This window comes from Mytilus galloprovincialis, chromosome 3, assembly GCF_965363235.1.
Source record: "Mytilus galloprovincialis chromosome 3, xbMytGall1.hap1.1, whole genome shotgun sequence".
In the NCBI taxonomy this organism is placed as follows: Eukaryota; Metazoa; Mollusca; class Bivalvia; order Mytilida; family Mytilidae; genus Mytilus; species Mytilus galloprovincialis.
The window spans coordinates 19,894,968-19,907,805 of NC_134840.1; the positions used below are offsets into that span (position 1 = coordinate 19,894,968).

The window sequence follows — 12,838 nt, forward strand, 5'->3', positions numbered from 1 at the left end:
TGTCTCAAACTTTACCTTCTACAATGATGTATTCTTTCTATCAGGGTGTCTCAAACTTTAACTTCTACAATGGTGTATTCTTTCTATCAGGGATGTCTCAAACTTTACCTTCTACAATGATGTATTCTTTCTATCAGGGATGTCTCAAACTTTACCTTCTACAATGATGTATTCTTTCTATCAGGGATGTCTCAAACTTTACCTACTACAATTGTGTATACTTTCTATCAGGGATGTCTCAAACTTTACCTTCTACAATGATGTATTCTTTCTATCAGGGAAAACTTTTTCATACATTGTTTGTTCCTGCAGTTAATAATTCCATCTTGGATTTTCCAATGTTGTCTTGTTATCTCTAAAATAATATCAAATTTAACATCATTTTTTGTATGATGAATTAATTCAGTTCAACTGTTAATGCATCAATAAGTAAAATCCATCAACAAATAGGTTTCATCCTTCAACTTCTTCAACCATTTGACTATTTGTTCTGTAGAACTAAACCTCTGCAGATACCAAATGTAGTCTAGTTTGTTTTATCTATTTGTAGCATGCATGAATTTGTTAATATTTATAGTTGCAAATGATTATACTGAATCCCAAGACACTAAAACTTTCTGGTTCTTGAGTGTCGGCCAAAGTAATTTATGCTTGAAAATGTTAAGAATTTTAAATATTTGATAAAAACTGATGTTTATTAGAGTGAATGATGCATACTTAGAGAGTCAATACTTCGCCAATATTAATATGATGGGCCAAAATAAAGTTATTTTGTGTCAATAGTGATATATAACTATATTTATGTGAAATTTGTAGCATTATGGCCTGATTGGAAAAATATAAAAATCTTTGGGCCAATTTTAACCCTACACATGTATGGAACTTAAGTCCCTTGATACATTGATTTGCAGATATATGTGTATTTTGTATGTATTGATAGCTTTTAATAAATTCTACACTCAGTCACCTGTGTTGATATCAAATTCAGAAGCATTTTGTTCTGCTGTGCTGGCTATTTCAACTTGTCTGGTCCATAATAGTTGTCCTTGTTGTTGAGAATTGTATTGCTGTGCCATCATCTGTGTTCTGTATTATAATGTCTTTATTGTGCAACTAAATTTTCCTGTAGCAAAGAATATAAGGTTTGTTATTTGAACCATTTCTTTAGTCATGTTATAAAGTTTATAAATTGATTCAAAAAACATTGCATACAACTTTTTTTAATACAGACCGAGTGATTAAAATCAATCTGATCTATACAGATCCTGAGACCATGCTTTCCTTACAAGGATGATAACCTATCTCTGTGTCATACTTTCTATTCTGATATTTAAATGAGCAAATGAAATTCCTGCCTTCAAATTATTATTGTAGTGTATTATTACATTAAAAAAATAGACAATTTCAGCATGTCTTTTAGGTTCATCTGATGGAATTGAAAAATATGGCTGTTTTTACACAAAAAAAAACTACAATGAGTACAGACAAACTGATGCATCTAGGAAACTTATAAGGCATGGCAGGACCTAGGTATATAAAAGTTTTATGAAGTTCATGTTTCAGAAAATTAATAACTTACCTAGATTTTGATGTGCATTTTTTTCCAGTTGGCAGAAGATGTTAAAATAAACAAACACACAAGTTTCAGTTTATACGGTCCACTCAGTTACACAGTTTAAAACATCTATTGTTTGCAGGTGTCTATTGTACATCTATTGTCCATTTAAATCTATACTACTCACAATATCGATTGTATGAGGGGAGCTTCTCAAACATTTTCCCAACTTAGTTTATTTTTGCACCTTCTGCAGGAATGAAATAAAAAAATGGATAGCAAAATCCAGAAAAGTTTATAATTTTCTGAAACATTAGATGCATTTAAAATTTTATTATTTAGATACAGCCATGCCCTAAAACTTTCACAGGTGCACAGGTTTATCTGCACTCAAAGTAAAATTGATGGTGTAAATACAGCCATTTCAGCACAGGCACTCATCTGAGAAAATCAAATTCCTATATACCTTTATATATAAAGGTAAATAGGAGAAAAAAAATTCTGAGACAAGTGCCTGTGCATTTTAGCCAAAAGCAGGCGCATACATGTAGCAACACATACACAAAAACGCAGTTGCGTACACATCGAAAATTTCACAAAAATAAAAATATGGTAAATCTAGTAGGAATAAAACTAAAGTAATGAAGTAAATAAAAAAAAAATACAAATATGTTAATGATCACTTTGTAGCTATATTCATTTCTGAAAACTAGTCTTCCCATTTCATTCCAGCGTAAACCCCTTCTGAATACTGGAAACTGAACATGTATCTACCTTTTGTCGATCATTTGATAGCAGAGTTGAATACAAGACTTCTGACAGCAAAGCCACGTTATGTCAGACAAAAGTTAATCCCAAAAAACGTTGACCAACTTACTTTAGCTGTTGGGGACATAATCTTTAATGAATATGCAGATGATGCCCATGTTACAAAAAACAAATTTCGATCTGAAATTCGGAGATGGTTAGCAAAATGGACTGGAGATTTTGATAACATTCCTAACAACCTGCAGGAAACATGAAATGTTACAAACAAGGATTTATACCCAGGAATCTTTCAGATACTAAACGTATTTGCATGTATGCTGGTCTTGATGGCAATGGCAGAACGGTCTTTTAGTACTATAAGAAGAGTGAAGACCTACTTGAGAAATACAATGAAAACGAATCATTTATCTGGACTCGGTCTTTTGAACATATACCGAGACAAATAAATTAAAGCAGACACTATCTGGGACATCTTTAGTAGGAAAGAAGAAAGGAAATGGGCATTGATTTTTCAGAATTAACTTTGAGAAAAAAAAAAAGCTGAAAAACACTGCTTGTTCACTCATAAAATAAAACATAAAGATATTTGATTCAAATTTTTATTTTATGTATTTTCTCAATAAAAAAAATACCATTTAAGTAGCACAGTGTCGGCTTAGAAGTTAGTTTGTTCAATTATGTAAAGTGGGTTCAGCATGATTAGGTAACAAATAAAATATACCTAATCAAGCCATTTTAATCCACTACACATAAGGAAAAAAAATTGTTAAGCCAACAGTACGGGTTTCTTTGTTTTTCTCTGATTATTTATTTCCAAAGTTGACTTGTTTCTCCTGAAAGTAAGATTTCTGAGAGGTCATTTTAAGTCCTCGGAAATTGCGAGAATGCAGGATTTTGCACCATTTACCCCAGAGCTTCTTGGGGCCTTGAGCGGCCCCTAGACCCCCTGCCGTATGACTTCCTTCTTCGGCATTATGTACACATCAAAATTGCCTAGCTACGCCCCTGAAAAGGTTATGATAAACCTTAAAACAGAAAGTAGAATGAAGCAGTGTCAGATCCCAAAAAGAAAGGTTTTGACATATGATCTTTATTTTTGTTAGATTGTATTTGAAATACATTTACATGTATGACACCAAGAAGTCAGAATTAGAGTAAATATCTATTTCATGGAAAGATCAAAGGAGGACCTAACAGCAAAGGATTATGGCCAACAATCAAGCCCTTCCTAACAAACAAAGGTTTACATTTTTCAAAAGACCTAATTCTTAGTGAAGAAAATAAGATAATTAACAATTAAAATGAAGTTGTGGAATTATTTAATATTATTTTATAAATGTTGCCAAAGAAATCGGCTCAATAGATAGACTTTAATAGATGAACATCATCCAAAAGAAAAGAAACCAGAAAAAGAAGAACTAAATTTTAGCCCAGTAAATTCAGATCATGTTAAAAAACAAATCAATAAAATTAGCATCAAAAAGGCAACAGGAAAAGATGGAATCTCTTCAAAAATACTAAAATTATCCGAATCTGAAATATCCAGTCCAATTTTCTAAACTAATAAATAAATCATTTGAATCAGCTGTTTTCCCAGATAAATTAAAAGAAGCACAAGTAATACCTCTGCATAAAAAATCAAACACTCTTGATTAAGGAAACTATAGACCTTATATTACCCATGATTTCAAAATTTTTTGATAGGTCTATAGAAAATCAACTTGTGGAATATTTTAATTCATTTTTCCACATTTTTCTGTCAGCTTTTCAAAAAGGATATGGATGCCATACCGCTTTATCATGTTTATTAAAAATAATTGAAGATTGGAAAAAGGCTTTAGATCAGAATAAATATGTAGCAGCTATATTAAAAGGACTTGTCCGAGGCTTTAGACTGCCTACCCCATGACCTCCTCTTACTAAAATTAAAATCCTATGGTGCTTCCGCCTCATCTCTTAAACTTTTGGAAAGCTATTTAACTAAAAGAAAACAGTTTGTTAAAGTAGGTACTAATTCAAACTATTGGCAAACAATGTTTAAAGGGTGCCACAAGGGTCAATATTAGGGCTGACATTATTTAATATTTTTTTAAGTGACATTTTCTATTTTATTCATAGAAGTGAACTCTATAATTATGCAGATGACAACACCCTTTCATACGCAGATAAAGATTGAGATAAATTAATTAAAACTTTAGAAGATGAAAGTATATATGTAGGACTCTAAAGTGCGATGGTACTCTAAAATGCGATGGTCACGCTAAAGTGCGATGGTCTACGCTAAAGTACGATGGTGTCTCACGCTAAAGTGCGACGGCTGTTTGTTCGCTAAAGTACGATGGTGTATCACGCTAAAGTGCGATGGACCAAAAGGGTAATGTTAAAGGGCTAAAAACTTTAAAGAATACGGATGTAATAAATAGTCTTTTTGCAAAAGCTAGTATGATAAGGTTTTATTACATACATGTACAATGTATGTGATAGGCTTTATCAATGTTTATAATTACGTATACCGGTAGGCTTACACTACTGTGAGAATACCCATTAATGAGCCATTGAATATACCCATTAAATTAGGTCTATTAATTACGGTTACATTTAATTTGGTAAATTGTCATTAAATTGATCGACTTGCCATTAAAAAAAATGAATATTAACCATTAAATAAAGCCAGTTAATGGGCATGAATTCTGTTTTCAAAATTTTAATGTGCATTAAATGTAACCGTTATTAATAGCACCATTATTTCTATGGGATTTTTAATGGCCATTCCTGCATTTTAATGGCAATTAAAACGACTAGATAGTCATAATAGTGCGCATTAAAAAATAACCATTAAATTTGGCATGAAAAAGTAATGATTCATCTATAAAAGAATGTAACGGCCATTATAATCTCAATCGATGGATCATTTCTTCTTTATTTGCTGGTTTGTACTTTAATGGTGTGTTTGTATTTTAATGGCCATTTAACTCTTTACAAGCCACAAATTTTAAAAACACTTTAATGGCTGGCTTGTTACTTTAATGGCCTGATGATTTACACGATTGGCATATACATATTAAAGCAGATGATCATGAATCCTGCCAGAGTCAAATATATACACCTTACAATCATTTCATTAAGTATTTATAATTCATATATAATATATTAGGGTTCCAGTATTAATTGTAAAAAGGGGGGTCGGAAGGCACTGCTGAATTAATTATAGGGACTGTAGGGGGATGGAAGGCTCTTTTAATTGGATTTGATCGGTGGTGGTTATTTTAGAAAGATAACCTGAGCAATTAATGGAAATATTCAAATTTATGCATGGTGGGGTCCAATTTAAAGTGCTGTCCGACTCACCTTTGACAAATAAACCAAAACACAAAAACCCAATTTTGATCACTGTATCATGAAAATATGACCAAAGTCAGATGACACAAGGCCTGCCAGTGATATGGACATTACCACGAAAACTTAACCCTGTTCACAAATCCATGAAATGAGGTTGAGGTTAAGTGAAAACTGTCTGACAGGCATGGAAACCTTGCAAGGTGTACACTAGTCCAAATAATAATGACGTCTTGCAAAGCTTTTTTATTTGGGACACCTTCCTACGAGGTTATAACGTCTGGACTTTGAGAGCAAATTTTGGAGTGAACTTTGAGACTCAACATTTGCATGCAATCTTCATTGTCGGCTAATATGGGGACGAAGTCCCCAATAACAGTAGAAAAATCAATAAAAAAAAAAAAAAAAAAAAACATCGGGAATTAATTTTCTACTGTTATTGGGGACTTCGTCCCCATATTATTTATCCGGAATTTTGGGTCTGTCAAAATTTACCAAGTTTAATTTTCTAAATATGTTCTGTGCGATCTAAACTGGGCCCCTGCTGTTGTTTCAATCTTATCTACACAAACTTTGTGTCGAAGTATCAATCAGCGGGTGGCCAGTTAATGTGCGATCAACCTTACAAGTAATAGCCTTTCTAAAAAGCTTGTCGTATTTGAGACGGTTTGTGGGTATAGTTTTTTTATAGGAATCTTGCACTCCAAGCAATATGAATATATAGTGTTTTTCTCCTGGTTTTTGATTTTAGTTTAGATAGAAGGAGACTTTATAGTCACATATGATAATATATGAAATTATTATGTCATATGTGATTTCATACATTTGTATTTATATATAGTAGCAAGGGTAGTAATACAAGATCTTTTTTCTTTGTTTTGTTAGGTTGGGAATTAGTTGTTTTATCTAAATCTGAAAATGGAACTCTACATAAGAATTGTGAAGGAGAATGTAATCAGATGAACAGCAGCAATCAAAAATATTATTTCCATCATGAAATTCATCATGGTACAGAAAAAATTATTAAATATTCTTATATATAACTATAATAGTTCCAGATCAGTAATGTTGAAAACCGATTCGTCTTTTGTGTGTTTTGAAAGGAAATCCAGAAGTGAAGGTTTCTTCTGGAAAGTTATTTTTTTTTGACAAATTAGTAACTTCCTTCATCATATACGCTCAAGTTCAGGTTATAAATCTCATGCATGCATAGAAACATTTGCAATTCCAGTGTTTGACCCTGGTTTCAAACTTTGGTACTGTGAAAAGGACAACAAACACAAAATCTTACATAGTAATAAAGAACCTGTCACCTATAGCTAGGAGTATGGAAAAGACATGAAATGGGCATTAATATAAAAATCATGTTAAGTAATAGACATTGATTTATAAATCAGGTTGGTTAATGGTCATTAAAATAAAAACATTTAAATAATGTCAAGTAATGGGCATTAATATATAAGTTATGTATAGTAATGGGTCCTTATATATGGTTTGTACTAATAAATGGCCATTAAAAATAACAGAAGTCATAACATTGATTTGATTTGATTTAATGGCCATTAGTTTGATATTATTTATCACTTTCATAGGCGTTTCTTTTTTTTCTACAGAAAAATAATGCCCATCATTATCTTAATAATCTCGTGAAGAGAGAACTATTCCAGTAAAATTAATGAAAAAGTAATGGAAGTTTCATTGATGCTTGCCATTAATCTTTATTTTAATGGCATATTTTACAAAACTATTATTATTTTCTGACAAAAAGTAATGGGCGATTTTAATGAATTCATGAGATTTAATGGTTTGTTAATGGTATTTTAATGGTATTTTAATGGAATTTTAATGGTTTGGTCTGCAGTAGTGTTAAGTGATTGTTTCTAAATTAAGAAGAACGACCGCGTAAATAATTGCCAAAATGGTAATTTAGTTGTGACAAAAATCTATATATGGTTAAATGTGGGCCGGTATCAAACATTTGGATAATTAGCGTAGTTTGCCGTTCACACAGTCTATCACTTATGTAAAGATCTCCCCTTAAATTCGTCATTGTAATTTACAAACACAAAATTCGTTCATTGTGAAAAATTTATTTGTTTAAAACATTCCGTTAACTTTATATGACAGAGGAATGCAGGGTTCTCTGAGCTTTCTCGCAGTGAGTACAAATACAGGTGTATGTCCTACAATGTACACACTATTTTTCAGCAGACAATTTATGATTTACGCATGAAAACAAGTACCTTTATTTTACCGACTTTAATTTTCAATAAATTCGACAATATTTTAACGATTACCGCAAAGTAAACTGCAACATAAGCAATTATTTCAATGTATCCGTACGCTTCTTTTAGAAATAGGATAAAGGATACTTATGCGTATTCCTTTGTATCTGTATAGTAAGCTGATCACATGCAGGACTCAAGTAATTCTTCCAGCATCCCCCAAAAACACATTGGCCTCAGCCGACAAAGCACGCTCATGTTTAAATTGAGAAAGTCATGGACATTTGGTTTAAAGTTGTTAATCAAATATTCTACATTTATCTTTCGACATGTTCATTTTTGTGTTTGTATAAAAGACTGTTCACGTCATAATCCATTGTACATTCATTACGTCTATACTTTCGCGGACCATCGCACTTTAGCGTAGACCATCGCACTTTAGCGTAACCATCGTACTTTAGCGTTCCCATCGCACTTTAGAGTCCTACATATATAATAAAGTGAAAGCTAATCCAGAAAAATTTCAAGCAATAGCTGTAAGTAAAAAAACTAAAGACAAAACCCTAAAATTTAAATTAGAAGGTAATGAAATAGAATGTGAAGATAACATTTAAACTTCTAGGTGTAACAATAGATTTTAAACTAAATTTCAATGAACATGTCTCTATAATATGTAAAAAAGAATCCAAAAAATTAAATGTATTAAAAAGAATAGGTAAACACTTGACTAAACTCAGAAAATTAACAATTTATTATTCTTTAATAATGTCCAACTTTAATTACTGACCACTATATTGGCACTTTTGTGAGGAGTTAATTACAAAAAAAGATATAGAAAATTCAAGAGAATTGAGCACTAATCTATGAAGACCATTCAGCAAATAATGAAGATCTAGCTAGATATTTTCGTTTGCCCGGCTTTACAAGATGAAAGAAGAAGATTTATTCCAAATGGACTAATACCAAGACATAACATTTTTACATTCAACAAACTGTTTAATTCAAAAAAACCAAAGACACTAAGAAACCTCTGCAATTTTATAAGATGTATTAATAGTAAGCTCACTCCTTCTTAACAACCATAATTTATTTAACATACTTATTATGTTATAGAAAGTATTTCTTTATACAATTTTAGCTTTTACATTTGACTATATAAGTCTATATATATATTCTTTTATATGTTATCTCATCCGAAATTTTGAATTTTATGCATTTTTAATGCATTTTTTATTTTTATGTATACTATTTTTTTTAACTTCTCTTCTTCTTCTTTAGGTTTCTAGCGATCCTTCAAATATTGAAGATTATTCGCCGGGCGTCGACTATAAAATTTATAATTTACACTAATTTAGCAACAAAAAATCAAAAATAACAAAATCAAAAAATCAACATAACGTATGTACATTTGAAAAAAATAAATTGTGATAAAACTATATACATTTGATAACAGAATAGTTAGGGATAGAATATGGGGATGAGAGCAGATTCTGAGATCATACTCTTGAATCCCTCTACTGTACTGCATGATACTATTTGTTGTGGCAGATGATTCCAATTTATAACTGTTCGTGGATAAAATGAATATTTATAACTGTCTTTAGATGTTTGTATTTGCCTAAATGAGTGTGGATTGCTATGTCTGGTTCTATTGTCAAGTGGGATCAAAAGATTATGTGTAGGAACTGCAACAATTTCATGAATAATTTTGTAAAAGAAAACAAGTCTGTATCGTAAACGCCTAATTTCGAGTGGGTACCAATTTAGGTCTGTCATCATTTCAGTAACTGAGCTGGTGTTATGGAAGCGGTTGCATGAGAAGCGTGCTTCTCTTCTCTGAACCTTTTCAATTTGTAGAGTTTGTTGTTTTTGATGTGGGTCCCAAATTGTTGAGCAGTACTCTAATTTTGGTCGGACAAGAGCTTTATATGCATGAGCTTTAACTTTCGGTGATGCTATTTTTAGGTTTCTACGAATAAATCCAAGGGACTGGTTTGCTTTTGATGTCATGTTATCTATATGTTTGTCCCATTTTAAATTTGATTGAAGAGTTAGGCCTAAATATTTTGTAGAGTCAACTTTTTCTAAAGAGTGATTGTGTAATTTATAGGTAAAGTCTAAAGGTTTGCGTTTTTGGGTTACACTGAGAATGTTGCACTTATCAGGGTGAAAATGCATGAGCCAGTCCTGCTCCCACCTGCCGGCCGCTTCTAAGTCAGACTGTAATTTAAATGTGTCATCTGTTTTTTTTAATTTCCCTATAAATAATGCTGTCATCTGCAAACAATCTTAATGTACTGTGTTCAATATATTCTGCCAAATCATTAATGAAGATTAAAAATAAAATTGGACCAAGCACTGTGCCTTGAGGTACCCCAGATGTTACAGGAATTTTATTTGATGTTTCACCTTCAAGGACTACTGTTTGTGTTCTGTTTGTTAAGAAATCTTGAATCCAATAATATGCATTACAATTTATACCATAGAAACCAATTTTATACATGAGGTGGTGGTGTGAAACTTTATCAAATGCTTTTGCAAAATCCATTATTATGATGTCTATTTGGATGTTTTTATTATTTGAATTTGCAAGATCTTGAATAAATGATATTAGCTGAGTTTCACAGGAGCGGGAGGATCGAAAACCATGTTGTAATTCATATAGTATTTTATTTTTTTCCAGATGTTTCATAATGCTACTAGCTACAACATGTTCTAATAGTTTGCAGCAGATGCAAGTCAATGATATTGGGCGATAGTTTATGGGATCGTGTTTGTCACCTTTTTTAAATGCTGGACATACACTTGCGTGACGCCAGTCATCTGGGATCTTTCCAGAGTTCAGTGATGTTTGAAATATGATGGATAAGATGGGAGAGATAGATGATTTACACTCTTTTAAAATTTTACCATGAATGAGATCAGGCCCAGCAGCTTTGTTTATGTTGATATTATTTAGGAGTTTTTCTATGCCTTGTTTTTGTATCTTAATATCAGGCATCTGTGGATGTTTACTGACGCCCTTGTCTGGTATTGGGTCATCTGTTACAGGTGTAAATGCTTTTTCGAACTGTTCATTTAAAATATTAGCTTTTGCTTTCGAGTCAGATGTTAGTGAGCCCTCTTTTCGGAGTGGTGGTATGTTAGAGCTTTCAGACTTTTGTGTTTTTATGTAACTGAACAGATTTTTTGGGAAGCTCTTTGATATAGTTGTAGGGTTTTCATCAACTGGTATCCCACATATCATATTTTCAATATAATTCCAATAAGATGTTCTTTGTTGTTTTTGTATATCATGTTTCAATTTTTTAAGTTGGTCTAGTTTCCCTTTGCCTTTCAATTTGTACTTTTGATATTTTTTCTTGTACTTTTTCATTTGCCGTCTAATACTGTCTGTTATCCAAGGTAAATTTTTACTATTTCTCATCATTTTCTCTGTAACCTTTGTACTTGCATGGTTTTATGAGAATAAACTATCTATCTAGCTACTCTGCAAATCAAAATTACCATCTTTAAAATAAGAAGAATGCGATCATTGGCAATTGAAGTTTTCAAAATTATTAATAAAGATTGTCCTGTATACATTTATCTCCATGATTTGATACACATAGAGGAAAACACTTACTCTTTCAGATATGAGAATACAGCCAACCATCACGTTAGAACAACTGCATATGGCCTACAACCTTTCAGGTATGCAGATGCTAGGTTTTGGAATGAGCTGTCAGATGAGCTTCGTAAGCAATCATCTTTAAATCAATTCTAGAACTAAATTCTTGGTCTGGCAGCTTATCATTTGCTCATGCCAATGGCCTGCAAAACCAGTTAATATTTTGTGTTATGTTTTGTTTAACTTGTTGTTATGTCGGTTTTAAAAGCTCTTCAGAGCTTATGTTTGTAATTGCTATGCTTATACAAACTCTAAATAAAGCTTCATGTCTTAAACATGTATGTCTATGTCTAGCTATTTATAAAAAAAAATAGTAAATTGTGTAGTGTAAACACTGCCATTTAAGCCTTAATGTCCAAGTAACCTTGTATATGTTTCCAAATCCTTTTATGTAGAGGACACTAAATTATAATTTACTCTATTTGGTATAAATGTCTAGTATTCATGATACAATGTAGCGTGACTGACAAATAGCTGATGTTGGTCACATTATTTTGTTTACATTTTTAAAAGAAGATTTTAAATACAAAGTAAAACACGGTGATTTACTGAATATATTTCCGGAATAAATATTTGTGCCGTCTACTGAAATGTAAGTTATTAAGCTGTACTGAGCAGTGGCGGATCCAGAGGGGGGTTCCGGGGGTCCGCACCCCCCCTTTATTTTGGCCGATCAATGCATTTGAATCGGGACATATGTTTTGCACCCCCCCTGCACCCCCCCTTTGCCCTGGGCTAGCACCCCCCTTTCGAAAATACCTGCATCCGCCACTGCTGAGAACAACAGATTGATGGTCTAATATGTGTTCCAACTTTTACATACATCATATGTTTACATGTAATAAACTAGGACATAAAAAAAAATAATTATGTGTTTGCCCTAACTCTACTAGTACCTAAACTGTAATAATTGTGTTAAAATCATATCTTCATTTATTTATTGTGAGTATTTCATATCATGAAAGCATCATCCATGGATGCCGTCACTCTATTCTTATTTAAAATGATGTATTATAAATAAACTAATGTATTGTTGCATGATAAAAGAAAAAATAAGATAAAATATGCGGAATGCTTACTCAAAAATCTAAAAATCATTCCCAAAAAATGGGTACAATTACAAAATTATAGTGTCGCCGACAAATAACCACAAAATGCAAGCTAATATATGTCACAGATAATCTTTTTCTTGTTTTAAGTGATTAATATGTACACTAAAAACAAATCATATTCTTTTGTGATGTAAATCACAGGCGCTTGGGGGTATGATACAGATTTTTTTTT

At 32.0% G+C, this 12,838-nt stretch overlaps 1 protein-coding gene across 7 annotated transcripts in view; it reads right to left on the reverse strand.

Moving 5' to 3' along the window:
- LOC143067366 (uncharacterized) overlaps positions 1 to 12,838 on the reverse strand; it is a 189,443-nt gene that overhangs the window by 17,636 nt on the left and 158,969 nt on the right. For 2 of the 7 annotated variants that reach the window (XM_076240569.1, XM_076240563.1), the window contains exons 1-3: positions 11,919 to 12,057; positions 968 to 1,123; positions 250 to 355 (exon numbers count right to left, since the gene is read on the reverse strand). In XM_076240569.1, the coding sequence (XP_076096684.1) occupies positions 250 to 355; positions 968 to 1,079 (218 nt within the window). In that variant the 5' untranslated portion in view covers positions 1,080 to 1,123; positions 11,919 to 12,057. Of the gene's footprint in view, positions 1 to 249; positions 356 to 967; positions 1,124 to 1,579; positions 1,726 to 11,509; positions 11,698 to 11,918; positions 12,058 to 12,838 lie in introns of those variants that run through there. The other 5 variants (XM_076240564.1, XM_076240565.1, XM_076240568.1 and 2 more) reach the window with 5 other exon arrangements.